This window comes from Panthera pardus, unplaced genomic scaffold (genome assembly GCF_024362965.1).
Source record: "Panthera pardus isolate Hobbes unplaced genomic scaffold, ASM2436296v1 HiC_scaffold_17, whole genome shotgun sequence".
Lineage (NCBI taxonomy): Eukaryota > Metazoa > Chordata > Mammalia > Carnivora > Felidae > Panthera > Panthera pardus.
Genome location: NW_026526732.1, coordinates 144832958 through 144847607, shown reverse-complemented (window position 1 = coordinate 144847607; position 14650 = coordinate 144832958). Strand labels below are relative to the sequence as shown.

The 14650-nt window shown below is 45.7% G+C and overlaps 1 protein-coding gene across 1 annotated transcript in view; it reads left to right on the top strand.

The window, feature by feature from the left end:
* Nucleotides 1–14650, top strand: part of RAB44 (RAB44, member RAS oncogene family) — a 33323-nt gene that overhangs the window by 1021 nt on the left and 17652 nt on the right. The window contains exons 2-4 of the mRNA XM_053905088.1: nucleotides 3361–3578; nucleotides 13148–13259; nucleotides 14250–14418. Of these exons, the coding sequence (XP_053761063.1) occupies nucleotides 3372–3578; nucleotides 13148–13259; nucleotides 14250–14418 (488 nt within the window). The 5' untranslated portion in view covers nucleotides 3361–3371. The remainder of the gene's footprint in view (nucleotides 1–3360; nucleotides 3579–13147; nucleotides 13260–14249; nucleotides 14419–14650) is intronic.

The following is a 14650-nucleotide window of genomic DNA, read 5'->3' as shown; positions in this document are numbered from 1 at the left end:
GTAGCGATAATGGCGGTGGGGATGTGGCAGAGGATGGAGGGGTGTCCCCGCTGGCTGAGTCTGAGGGGTGTTGACCCGAGTGACTCTGAGTGGCCAGGGACCTTCATCCGCGCCAAAGACCTGTGAGGAATGTCCTGTGAGACCCGTGAAGGAGGGGTCAGCGGTGGCTGAGTGGGAGCCAGCTGAGGAGGGAGTGTGTGTGCGTGTGACCCCACTATCTCTGAGGGGTCGTTCCTGGCCGCGAAGGGGGCGCGGACTGTTTTTAGGGTTGCTACAAGGCCACGAAGGGAGAGTTGGCCATCCGCGACTGATGGTGTTCGTACTTTGAGGCGGTGCTGGTGGTCGGGCACCTGCTGTGCTTCTATCCCGGGGCCTCCTGACAGGCAGGGGGTGGTGCCTCGGAAAGGCCCTCCAGGGAAAGGACTGAGTGCTGGGGCTGTGGCCAAGTGGCAGCCGGTGAGGTGTCCAGAAGGTGCTGCCTTCTTACCAAATGCCAGGGAACTGTTGGAAATGGGCTGCGCTGACGCAGTTCGACCAGGAACTCCCAGAAAGGGATGTCAAGAGCATCCCATATCCTGGGATATGGCCACAGGGAATTTGTTTTAGGATTCTCATTTCCTTTACTTGCGGGAGCCTGACAGACTCAGTAATGTGGCACCCGTATCGTTATAAACTCTTCCCCCAGGGCTTTGGTTCTAGAAGCTTCCCCACTGAGAGTCTTATCTTGCTGCCTCCTGTGTGTTATCTCCATCAACAGAAGTCCACGTGCAGCTTGAGTTTCCAAGTCTCACACCTACAGGCAAAGCCTGCCCACTCGGCCCTGCTCCAAAGCCCTTGTCATCACGCATCAGATGAGTCAGGCATCCGTGGTCCCCAGGGGGCCCTTCGGCCCACCAAGGAGGGACCTTTCTAGGAAGTGGCCTTGGGCGAAGCCCATCCCACACAAACCAGCACAGTAGATCCTGTGCCAGTTCCACTACTGGCGTCACGGCTTGGGCAGGTCTCTTGCTTCTCAGAGCACCCCTCTCTCGGTTTCCTCACATGTCAAGTGGGAATAAATCGTATCTGTACAGTACTCGGCTTTTATGAGGCTCAAATGGAATTCTGCCCCCATCTGCATCATCACCACTATTGTCAATGCCGCCTTCACCCAGCAGTCACTGTGTGCTGGGCACAGCTGTGAGTGCTTTATTGTGGGCTATGTAGTCAACAAGTATTTGCTGAGCGCCAACTGTATGCAAGGCACTGTTTGAGGCCCTGGGTAATTAGGTTACAGCAGTAAGCAAAAGAGCATACTTTCAACTCATGGGAGGCTTACATTTCAGTAAGAGGAGATGGAGAATTTACAGAGTAAGTGAATAAAAGACTATTCTGAGAAGGTGACAAGTGCTAAGAGAAAAAAAAGCCAGAAAGGGAGGGGGGCTGTGCCAGGGAATGGGAGGTGGTGTTTCAACTTGCATTATCATATCTAATCCTCACTGCAACCCTGTGGGGTAGACAGCAGTCCCTTGTTCCAATAAGGAAACAGACACGGTGGGGGGAAAAAAAAAGAAGGAAACAGACATGGGAATGTTAAGCGATTTGCCCTAGGTCACACTGCTAGCAAGCGGCAGGACTGGGAGACGCAGAGGTCTGTCTGACTCCAAAGCACTGTGACTGGAAGTCACTTCCTCTCTTGGGCCTCCTTTTCCATGTCTATGATTCAAGAGGGTGGGATGGACTGCCAGGAGGAGGGGCACCTCTTCCTAATTCACCGAATGGAACACTGCATCGTGGCAAGACTGCTACCTTGCGCTGGCATTCAGTTGGTGCTCAGTAAATGCTTGCCACTCAAGCGCATGCTAGATCTTGGGAAGGGTCTGGGCAGAAGGAAGTCTTCTTGGCAGAGAAGACTGCTAACTGTCCTGTGGGGTGGGGAGCCCTGACTTGTAGCATTTGCTGGTTCACATGGCTTAAATACTCCCCCGGTGGCTGAGCCCAAGCCACTGTGCTAGAAAGAGACGTGCACAATTGGCTTTTGCAAGGGCCTCAGATCTGACTCCGCGATTTTCATCTATGATCTTAAAACTGCATCTGAAACAGATTTGGAAGGCCCCGAGAGAGACAAAGATAGTAAGCTGGAGAGAAACAGATGGAGACACAAAACACACAGGAAGAAAGAGAAAGACTGGGGTGGGTGGGTGGAGAGAGATTGAGGGGCAGACTCTACTTCCTTTAAAGTCTGGGGGGCTCCACAGCCTGGGGAATTGCTTCATTCAAGTCCTATGCAACCCGTGCGAGGGAACACGCCCAAAGGGAGGCTGGACCAGTGGCTCCGGACCCCTGGAATAAGCCCCCTTCCCTGAAACAGAGTCCCCTGACCCCTCCACTCAGCCTGTCTGTGACCTTTTACCCCAGCAGAGAAAGCCCAGAGGGGCCTTCTTGTTCCTGCTGTTCGGTTCCTCTGCACATGCTGTTCACGGCTTCTAAATCCCACCTGCCTCCTTTAGAGCTTGGCCCGAGTCCCATGCCCGGCAGAAAGCAGCGTGCCTCTGCACATCAAGCTCCTCCCACCCCATACAGTTTCATGTGCCCCAGACTTATTCCCCGCCCAGGGCAGGCTCAGACTACACCCCTATCAGACTCCAGTCTCCCTCTCTTCTGTCCTTGGGGTCTCACCTAGACAAAATCCTCATCAACTGACTGACCTCAGACCTTCAGCGACAGTGGGGAGGTCCCCAATTAATGAATTGGACAACGCTTTTATTTTTTTTATGTTTATTTTTGACAGGGAGAGAGAGAGCACATGAGCGAGCAGGGGAGGGGCAGACAGAGAGGGAGACACAGAATCTGAAGCAGGCTCCAGGCTCTGAGCTGTCAGCACAGAGCCTGACGCGGGGCTCGAACTCACGGACTGTGAGATTATGACCTGAGCTGAAGTCGGACACTTAACCGACTGAGCCACCCAGGCGCCCCTCTTTCTTTTTAAAAGTAGGCTTCATGCCTAGCAAGGAACCCAATGTGGGGCTTGAACCCATGACTCTGAGACCAAGACCTAAGCTGAGATCAAGAGTCAGACTTCCAACCGACTGAGCCACCCAGGTGCCTCAGAGAAGACTTTCCAGGAGCAAACATCTGAAAGAGATGAGGCCACATAGATAGCTTGGGGGAAGAACATTCCAGGCAGAAGGAACAGAAAGGGCAAAGGCCTCATGCTGGAGGCCACGAGGTTGGGGATGGGGCATGAAGTTGGGGAGGCCAGCTGGGGTCCAATCAGCTTCATCAGCCATGGTGTCTTTTCTCCAGGAACCACCAGAGGGTTTTCAGCAGAGTGACTGTGTTTGGCAGCCCGGTACCCCCTCACCATTCTTCTGTCCCCAGGCCGAAGCAGTATGGAGAGTGAACAGAGAGTTTCCCGAAAAGGCCGCAAGCTGGGCTCCAGCCGCCGCCGGCAGATGAGAGAAGTAGCCGATAGCCTGGATGCTGCTGCGGCCCCAGAGCCAGAGTCCTGGTCCTCCCAGGCTGCTGCCGAATTGCAAGCCTTCTTCCAGGACTGTGGTGCCAAGGAGAGGGGCTTTGTCACCCGCGAGGACCTGGCGGTGAGTCCGAGTCCCTAGCTCATCCCCTGAATCCCCTTTCTTTCTTTCCTTTTAAAGAATGTTTATTTATTTCTGAGGGAGGGTGGAGAGGATCCAAAGCTGGCTCCTCACTGACAGCACAGAGCCCGATGCAGGGCTTGAACCCATGAACCGCAATATCATGACCCAAGCCGAAGTCAGACGCTTAACTGACTAAGCCACCCAGGTGCCCCCTGAATCCCTTTTCTGTAGCCGTCTGAGACTTTCCATCCCAGGAAGGCAGGGCATGCCTGTTCTTTGTCCTTTCTCTCATCCAAAATTTGCTTTCAAAGAGGAACTCTCGTGCACTGTTGGTGGGAATGTCAATTGGTGCAGCCACTGTGGCAAACAGGATGGGGGTTCCTCAAGTATTTTGAAATAGAAAAACCCCTACAATCCAATAATTCAACCACTGGGTATTTGCCCAAAGAAAACAGAAGCACCAGTTCAGAAAGATGTATGCACCCCTGTGTTCATTGCTGCATTATTAGCCAAGATATAGAAACAACCTAAGTGTCCATTGACAGATGAATGGATAAGGAAGGTGTGGCATATACATATAAAGGAATATTACTCAGTCATACAAAATGGTCTTCTCACTTGTGACCACATGGATGGACCTAGAAGGTTTTGTAGTAAGTGAAATAAGTCAGAGAAGGACAAATAGTCTATGATTTCACTTATAGGTAGAATTAAAATCAAAAGAAATGAACAAACAACCAAAAAGCAGAAATAGCCTCATAAATAGAACAAACTGGTTGCCAGAGGGGAGGTGAGTAGAAGACCGGCGAGGGGCACCTGGGTGGCTCAGTTGGTTAAGTGTCCGACTTCGGCTCAGGTCATGATCTCACGGTTTGTGGGTTCCAGACCTGTGTCGGGCTCTGTGCTGACAGCTCGGAGCCTGGAGCCTGCTTCGGATTCTGTGCCTCCCTCTCTCTCTCTGCCGCTCCCCAGCTGGCACTGTCTGTCTCTCTGTCTCCCAAAAATAAACAAACATTAAAAAAAAAAGGACAGACGGATGGGAAGTGGGGAACAGAGGCTTCCAGTTATGGAGGCCATGGGGATGAAAGGTACGGCATTGGGAATACAGTTAAGAGTATCATAGGCGCATCTGGGTGGCTCAGTTGGTTGAGCGTCCAACTCTTGCTTTCAGCTCAGGTTCTGATGATCTCCCAGTTTGTGGGTTCGAGCCCTACATCGGGCTCTGCACTGACAGTGCAGAGCCTGCTTGGGATTCTCTCTCTCCTTCTCTTTCTCTGCCTCTCCCCAGCTCATGCCCTCTCTCTCTCTCTCTCTCTGTCTCAAAAAAAAACCAAAACGTATTGTAATAGTGTTGAATGGTGGTGTCTACACTTCTGGTGAGCACAATATACATGTAGACTTGTCAAATCACTATGTTGTGTACCTGAAAGTAATATAACATTGTGTGTCAACGATGCTTCCGTTAAAAATTAATTAATTAATTAATTAATTAATTAAAATATAAAGACCAGTGGGCAAAAAGCACAATGTACATATCAGGTATTTATGTTTGTATGCAAAGAAATGTTCTCCATTTTGTTGGTTTTACTTGAGCTGGTTGCCTGCAAAACACATTTGTTACACGATAACATTAATGTTTTTGTGTCTGGCACAAATTATTACCTTTTTTTTTTTTTTTTAGATTCGAGTTAGTTAACATACAGTGTAGTATTGGTTTCAGGAGTAGAATTTAGCGATTCATCACTTACACAACACCCAGTGCTCATTCCAACAAGTGCCGTCCTTAAGGCCCATCACCCATGTAGCCCATTCCCCCACCCAACACCCCTCCAGCAACCCTCAGTTCCTTCTCTGTATTTAAGAGAATCTCTCTCTTTCTCTTTTTAATGTTAATTTATTTTTGAGAGAGAGAGACAGAGTGTGAGCAGGGGAGGGGTAGAGAGAGAGGGAGACACAGAATCCAAAGCAGGCTCCAGGCTCTGAACTGTCAGCACAGAGCCCGACGTGGGGCTCGAACTCATGGACTGCAAGATCATGACCCGAGCCGAAGCTGGACGCCTAACCGACTGAGCCACCCAGGCGCCCCTGTATTTAAGAGTCTTTTATGGTTTGCCTCCCAAAATGTTCTCTGGGTTAATTGACAAATACACATGTTTTCTGAGGCAAGTAAATAAATAAATAAAAATTGCTCTCAGAAAAAGTGAGGAATTTGTTTATACTAATGTGTAACTAAATGACTGACAAGACGTTATGTGTGCCACTCTTCCAGAAACATTTGCATTTTAACAAAGGAAAGGACTTCAAGCCAAAGAAGGAACTTGCAAGTGATAGAATTTCGGGCCCATTGAGCAGGGAAGTTTATCCTGGGGAGCAGTCAGAGTCCTGGAAGTCAAACCATATCGATGACCGTAAACATCAATGAAACATAAGATCGGCCATGGTTGTGTGTTCGAATAACGAGTCTGAGGCTCTGGCCTAGACCAACATTGGCCAATTCTTCTTTGGTTTTTCCTCATTCTCTGCAAAGGGGCCCATGTGGGTTGCTGGAGTCACACTGGTTCTGCCCGTCTCCTCCGGACACTGTTCCATGCTCCAGACTCTGTCCTTCCCGCATCAAAACTGACCTTTCTTGTGTTCTAGCCTCAGGGCCACAAGGTACAAATGGCTGATGTTAAAATATAATTTTCAGGGGAGCCTGGCTGGCTCAGCGGTAGAGCATGTGATTCTTGATCTTGAGGGTTGTGAGTTCAAGCCCCACGTTGGGTGCAGAGATGACTTATTAATTAATTAATAAGACTTTTTCAGGAGAGCCTCTGCCAACTCCCTAGAATAATTCAGTTAAAAAAAATATATATATAATTTATACATAAATTATATATATACTCGTATATAATTTATACATAAATTATATATTTTTTAGGATATATATATTATATATATACGTATATATTATATATATACGTATATATATAATATATATTATATATATACGTATATATAATTTATACATAAATTATATATACGTATATATATAATTTATACATACATTATATATATAATTTATACATAAATTATATATATAATTTATACATACATTATATATATAATTTATACATACATTATATATATATACATATATACATAATACATATTTATACATAAATTATATATATATGTATATATACTTTTCAAAAAGATAAAAAATAGACTTTCAAGTAAATATAAAATCAACACTTATCAAAGTTCTTATCTAATAAATTATTATTGTTGATTAATGAAGGAGCCAGGAAGATGTTACGACTGGCTCAAAAAGTATGTAAGAAGCTAGGATACAGTATTTAAAGGCAATCTGACAGGACAGTGTTAGGATAAGATTGCTGAGTTCAATTTTTAACGTGGCTGATGTCCCACAGGCCGTAAATCTTTGGGGTTATCTGTTCTACTAGACAAAAATTATTTTCATCTCTCCTGGGCAAAACTCCACAAGTTAACAAGTAACTTCAGCACGTCTGGGACTTTTAATTAAAGATAAACAATGAGATGGACTGAGTGCATTCCTCTAGTCTAGACAATGCTTGAAGCGACATGCTTTCCACCTTTCGGCCCTGTTTCCAAGTTTCCAAGTATTCAGGTGATTTTCTGTGATGATAAATAATCTCCCAAGCTTATTCTCGATATAAAAAAGCCAATTCTCATTAGGTTTCCATAAGTGAAACATGTGCATCCTTGAGTTTGCTCTGCAAATCCAGACTTCGAAGGCATTAAGCCATTTTAGCTTCTGTCTAAACATTTTCATGCAGAACCTTAAATTTAAAACCTCTGTTATTTGCTCTTCTATGTAGAGTGAATGTTTGTCCCGGTTTGCCTGGGACTGGAGGGGTATCCGGGATGAGAGACTTCCAGTGTTAACACTGGGAAAGTCTGGGGCAGACTGGGTCAAGCTGGCCACCCTATTTTCTATCCTCAGGCCAGGAAACTAAACCCAAGACTCTCTCTCCACCACCTTTTACCTGCAGCCCCTATAAATGCAAAGGGTTTCCTTTCTGCTTGGGGTTCCCAATTTTACTAAGGTCCCTCTCCTGCCCGAAAGTGGTTTTCTTTATCAACTGGCTCCAGGCCAGGTTTCTGGAAGGGTTTTGCAGACATTGGTTCCATGGCTGTTCTTTACAATGGACGCATCATGTCTGATTATATGAGAATCATTCTCCTACATGACTCGTCAGTTACACAATTGATTCATCCAGCTATATCCCAACAGAAAGGAGGACAGATTCTTAATGAACCCGTGTAAATAACTATGTTAACATGGAAAGTAAGGAGGTTCAGTAAAATTGTTGGTTTCTGATACAGGAGGGGGTCAGTGAGATTCAGACAGCATTTAAAATGTTTAACTTCAGGGGAGCCTGGGTGGCTCAGTCAGTTAAGCATGCAACTTTGGCTCAGGTCATGGTCTCATGGTCCGTGAGTTCCAGCCCCACGTTGGGCTCTGTGCTGACAGCTTAAAGCCTGGAGCCTGCTTTGGATTCTGTGTGTATGTCTCTCTCTCTGCCCCTCCCCTGCTTACACTCCGTTTCTCTCTGTCTCAAAAATAAACAAACATTAAAATGTCTAACCTCAGTTGAACAATTCACTCCGTTCTATGTAATTAATTCTTGTCCTGCTGGATCTTGGGTGAGCTGGCTGCTTCTGGACTCAAGTGTCCTAGAAATTGTCAGTCCACCAGTTCAGTCTGAGGGTCGGCCAATGTCAGCTCAGAATCCTTGTACCCAAGTGAAACAACAGAAACAGAGGTATCAGAAGCATAGAACCTGGTGCAGTTCTTTCCCACAAGTCTTTGGGTCAGTCCTTTGTGGCCTGCAGATTTTACTGGAGACTCCAGGACAAAATAGGAAAGCAGAAACTTATTTGGTAACGAGACTGAAAAGCTGTAATTATTTATGACAGTAACTAATATTATCAGAGTAGAAGAGAGTAAAGTTCTTTGCTGGGATACTGCACATAATGATTTCATAAGGGTTTGATCGGTGCTCCCCCTGAAAATAAGCACTTACAAAGGCATTGAGAAATCTCCAGGGCCTTCCCATAAAGCATGAAGTTTCTGAAATAGTGTATTAATGACATTTTACCTACATAAAGCTTGAACATCTCTTCTGATTTGGTAGTTCTTCTGATGATGCTCTTTTTTTAGCCCAACCCATAAATAAATAAATAAATAAATAAATAAATAAATAAACAAACAAATAAATAAATATTGTTTTTAAATTTAACCTTCACCCTCCTAACCCAAGCCATATTTGATGTCAGATTTTGTTATAGTTTATACCCTCAGTTTTGATTTTCATCTACATGCAACAAATATTGCAAGATTTCTTTTTTTTTAATTTTTAAAAATATTTATTTATTTTTGAGAGAGAGATAGAGAGAAAGACAGAGCGCAAAGGGAAGAGGCAGATAGAGAGGGAGACACAGACTCCGAAGCAGGCTTCAGGGTCTGAGCTGTCAGCACAGAGCCCGATGTGGGGCTCGAACCCATGAACTGTGAGATCATGACCCAAGTCAAAGTTGGACGTTTAACTGACTGAGCCACCTAGGCGCCCTGAAACTCTGCCCTAATTAAACCCTAATTCCCATTCTCCTTTCTCCCCATCCTCTAGAAGCCCCCATTCTACTTTCTGTCTCCATGAATTGGACCACTCTGGGTCCCTTGTATAACTGGAAAAATACAATATTTGTCTTTTTGTGACTGGCTTCTTTCACTTAGCATGATGTCTTTAACGTTCATTCATGTTATATATAGCATGTGTCACAATTTCCTTCCTTTTTAAGGCTGAGTAATATTCCACTGTATGTATAGACCACATTTTGTCTTTCTGTTCATCCCCCAATGGACACGTGTGTTGTTTTCCATCTTTTGGCTATTGTGAATAGTGCCACTGTGAACTTGGGTGTACAAATATCTACTTGAATCTCTGCTTTGCCTTGCACAACTATTTAAAGTGGCAGGAATGAATTGACTCATTAACATGACTCAAAGGTCTAGCTGCTCTCTTGCACATAAAAATAAGAAGTAAAAGGATATAAACTTAAAATCATGCTTAGCAATGTTTTAGCTTTTCTTTTTCTTTCTCTCTCTTTTTTTTTTTTTTTTTGAGAGAAAAAGAAAGAGAGAGTGGGGGGGGGAGGGGCAAGAGGGAGAGGGGAGAGAATCTTAAATAGGCTGCACGCCCAGCACAGAGCCCAACATAGGGCTCAGTCCCATGACCGTGGCATCAGGACCTGAGCCAAAATCAAAAGTAAGACATTTAGCCGACTGAGTCACCCAGGTGCCCCAATGTTTCAGTTTTTCTCAGAAACTGTCCAGGTAGCCAAAAATTCTTTCTTTTCTTTTCTTTTCTTTTCTTTTCTTTTCTTTTCTTTTCTTTTCTTTTCTAAGTTTATTTATTTACTTTGAGAGAGAAAGAGATGGGGGAGGGGCAGAGAGAGAGGAAGAAAGAGAGAGAATCCCAAGCAGTCTCTGCATTGTCAGTGCAGAACCCAAAGCAGTGCTTGAAATAGTGAACTGAGCCGGAACTCACCATCTGTGAGATCATGACATGAGCTGAAATCAAGAGTTGGATGCTTAACAGACTGAGCCACTCAGGCACCCCCTAAAATTCTTTATTAATTAATATTAATTCATGTTTTTAAAGTTACCTAAGGATCTTGGAATTGTGTAATGAATCAATTTAGTTGAACCCAAATTTACATTTTTATAATCTTAAACATTATGTGAGGATTATGTTGGATTATTTGATTAGTGAGACATAATCAGAAGTGTGGAAAATTCAGATTAACTAGTTTCTTCACAAAAAAGAAATCCAGGGGCGCCTGGGTGGCTCATTCGGTTAAGCGGCCGACTTCGGCTCAGGTCATGATCTCGCGGTCCGTGAGTTCGAGTCCCACATCAGGCTCTGTGCTGACAGCTCAGAGCCTGGAGCCTGTTTCAGATTCTGTGTCTCCCTCTCTCTGACCCTCCCCCATTCATGCTCTGTCTCTCTCTGTCTCAAAAATAAATAAACGTTAAAAAAATAAATAAAAACAAAAACAAAAAAGAAATCCAGATCTTATAAAAAGTAGAAAGTATAGTTGTACGATACTTAATATAAAGCAGAGAAAACACAGATATTATTTATATTTTATAAGCAAAATTATTAAACCAATCTAATTTAGCCAAAGATCCACATTAATTACATTAACTTGGTTTTTTAAAAGCTTTCTGAGCTAGCAATTTCTTTTAAGACGGATTAAAAAAAAAATCTAGCACAGGGGCACCTGACTGGCTCAGCTGGTTGAGCATCCGACTTTCACTCAGGTCATAATCTCAGGTTGGTGATTTCAAGCCCCAAGTCGGGCTCTGTGCTGACAGCTCAGAGCCTGGAGCCTGCTTCAGATTCTGTGTCTCCCTCTCTCTCTGCCCCTCCCCCACTCATGCTCTGTCTCTCTCTCAAAAATAAACATTAAAAAAAAGTTTTGTTTAATCTAGCACATTTAAAGCATTAGAAGCTCAGTTTCTTTATTTTCTGTGATTTGGGGGGAAATTAGATTTATATAAACACTTATTTGTCTCTATAAACCAATCAACACAGAACCCCTGTAAGAAGCATAGTACTCTAAGTCATTAATACCCTCCAGATGCAGAAAAATATTCCATACTCACAGAAGAGTTAAAGGTATTTCTGAATTACAGACATGTAGACACATAGATAGACAGACACAGTGGCTTCATATCCACAACTCACAGGCCACAGGTCAAAAGTAAACACAGGCACATGAAACTCACCTGTCCAGATCTCAGAGTTGTTCTCCTTCCCAGTGGGTACAAAATGCTTCGCCACTTTGGAGCACACGTAGAAAAACCACCATCACCACCACCACCAAAGATCAGCAAATCAGGTTTTCTGCTGCCTCTCAACCAATAGACACTAGGTCTCTATCATGCGTCCCACAGAGATCAGCAATGGCCGGTCCATAAAATTGAATTCCCCATCATGGCAGCCACCAAAAATGAAAACACAAAATCAGTGAGGAAAAAAAAAAAAAAGACAACAACATAAGAAACAGCAGTGGGGCACCTGGGTGGCTCAGTTGGTTAAACATCTGGCTTCGGCTCAGGTCATAATCTCACGGTTCTTGGGTTTGAGCCCTGCATCAGGCTCTGTGCTGATGGCTCAGAGGCTGGAGCCTGCTTCAGATTCTGTGTCTCCCTCCTTGTCTGCTCATCCCCCTCTCATGCTCTCTCTCTCAAAATAAATAAATAAATAAATAAATAAATAAACATTAAAATTTTTTTTAGCAGAGTCAGCAAACCTAAAGTTCTGTCACACATGGGATTCCCTCCAAGAGCCAAGAGAGAAAGTGCTTGGGTTCACAGAGACCATGAAAGGCACCTCTCCAGTACCGTAGGTTGCTTGGTTCTGACATCTGAGTTTACTGGGGCATCTCCATGAAACCTCCCAAAATCTTAAAATATAATTTTCAAAAAGATAAAATTATTACCCTTGGGCAAAAATAAAATAAAGCCATCTCAAAGACTCTATTTAGCTCATTAATTAATGAGAGATATTATGAATGGTTGAAAGAGCATTTAAAAAGCTGAATAACAAAGAAGTGTTACAATGAGATGGCTGAGTTCGATTTTTAAAAGCTGGTTAATGTACAACAGGCCATGAATCTTTGAGGTTATCTGTTCCAGCAGATGAAAATTGTTTACATCTCTCCTGGACAAAATCTACAGGTTAATGTGTGACTTCATTTAGTCTGGGACCTCCAGTCTGTGCCAGGGGAGGAAATGAAGTACATTCCTATAGTCTAGAAGATGCTTGGGTGGCCTTTGCCCCTGTGGAATGCTGAAAGAACGTGCTGTCAACCTTTCGGACTTATTTTCAAATTCCAGATAATTCTTTTGGATACCGATAAACACATTCTGGGGAGGATTAGCTACTCTCCTTTATTAGGATCCTAAAGGGTGAGACTCAGAACAGATAAGTTTTGATGTTGGATGGAGAAAGGGAAAAAGTGGGGAGGAAGGTCAAGGCCGTGCTGAGGGGGGTTGCTGTCTTGGGTGGGGTCCTGGAGCCTCAAGGGTACGCCATGGGACAGGTTGGGGCTGGGACTCCAAAGTTGGGGAGAGGGGAGGTAGGAGTGGCTGAAGGCAAACACCTCTTTTTTTAATTAAAAAAACTTTTTTTAATGTTTATTCATTTTTGAGAGAGAGAGAGAGAGAGAGAGAGAGAGAGCGCACACACACACACACACACACACACACACACACACACACACACGCCTGAGTGGGGGAGGGGCAGAGAGAGAGGGAGACACAGACTCCGAAGCAGGCTCCAGACTCTGAGCAGTCAGCACAGAGCCCGATTCGGGGCTCGAACCCACCGACCGTGAGATCATGACCTGAGACGAAGTCGGTTGGATGCTCAATCGACTGAGTCGAACAGATGTCCCCAAACATCTCTTCTTCTTGAGGGTGGCCCAGCGTCTTCCCCAGTGGGAACAGCGCCCAATTTACCTCTTCCTTGCAGGTGGCCAAGTTCAGCTTCCTGAGTGGCGAGGACGAGCTGGAGATGATCTTTGACTGGGTGGATGTGGAGCAGAAGGGACGCCTCTCCCTTGAAGAATTCAGCTCTGGGCTCAGTATGTCTGTCCTGGGAGAGCCTCTGGGGACTTGCTGCACAGCCAGGAGTCCCATGCAGTGTGCCCAGTACGGGGAGGCTGGCCCGACAGGGAAGGCAATAGAGGACCTCACCACACACCTGAGAGCAATTCAGGGCGTGGATGACAATATGGATTATTCTGGAGATGAGGATACTAAGCCTGTGTGGGCAGGCAGCTGGTTTAAGACAGAGCTCCGTCTTAAAACTCTAACCTAGGAGGCCTGTTCACTTCTTTTACCACCAGTGAAAGCAGTTCATTGGTTGGGGGCTCCCCTTAGCAACCCCCCCCCCTCCAGGGAGGCCTCCAGGCTTACTTTCTGATGCCTCACTTGTGTTCTCCCAAAAAAAAAGGCTTCCCTTGAGCAAGAAGTTAAACACCCCCATTCTTGGGACCACAAGCCTCGTTTCTGCCTGAGGAGAGCTTTGGTTAAGGGAATTTCAGGGAGCAGCAGAGGGTGATATTTAGTGGTTGAGGACTTCCCTGACCCTTTGTCCCCGTTGGGCAGGGCTACTCCAACACTTGATTCTCAAGACAGTCCCAAAAGGACCTAAAGAGACCAAGGCTGGCAGGGTACATTATTTCCGCTGATCTTCTCAATAGGGGTATACCTTCCAGCTCAGGGAATGGAACGTGTGATGTCCTTGCAGAGACCCTGCAAAGCACAGCTCAGCCTTAAATGTCAGCAAAGCCATCCAGAGTTCTCAGGTCTGCTGAGTCTCCAAAAGTTTGGGGGACAACAGAGAGGGAGGCCAGGAATCTGCATTTACACGTTGTAAAACGGGCGGAGTATAGCTTAAGTAGATTCCCAAGGTTGATAGGACGAACGTATGAACATGGCTCTGTATCAATGTGACCAACGCAGATACAGTTATCTCCCCAAGGGCTGAAGCAGGGCAAGATGGGAGATGGGGGGGGGGGGGGTGGTGAGACCTCCCCACTCTGCTGCCTTTTGTCCCCTCTGTCCCACAGAGAACGTCTTCGGCTCCGGCACCCACGGGGTCCGCAGAAAGAGGCCAGTGCCCTCCAAGAGGGAATCTGCAGCCGTCAGCCTCCCGGTGCTGGAGGAGGCTGACCCTGAGGAGAAGGAGGCGTTCTTCGCATTCATACAGCAGCTGGGGGCAGGCCACTTACTTCCCGAGTAAGGCTGGCGCTGTGTGTGGGGGCGGGCCCTGCCAGTCTGTGGGGGCGAGGACTCACCCGGACTCGGTGTCAAGGTGGGAGGCCGCCAGATAGAGCTGGGTGCAAATCCTGGTGTGGCCACTTGTTAGCTGTGTGACTGTGGGCCAGTGGCCTAACCTGTGACCTCTGTTTCCCAGCTGCAGTGAGTTTAAGAGCAGTTGTGGGATTAAATGAAGCCCGTGTGGAGGGTG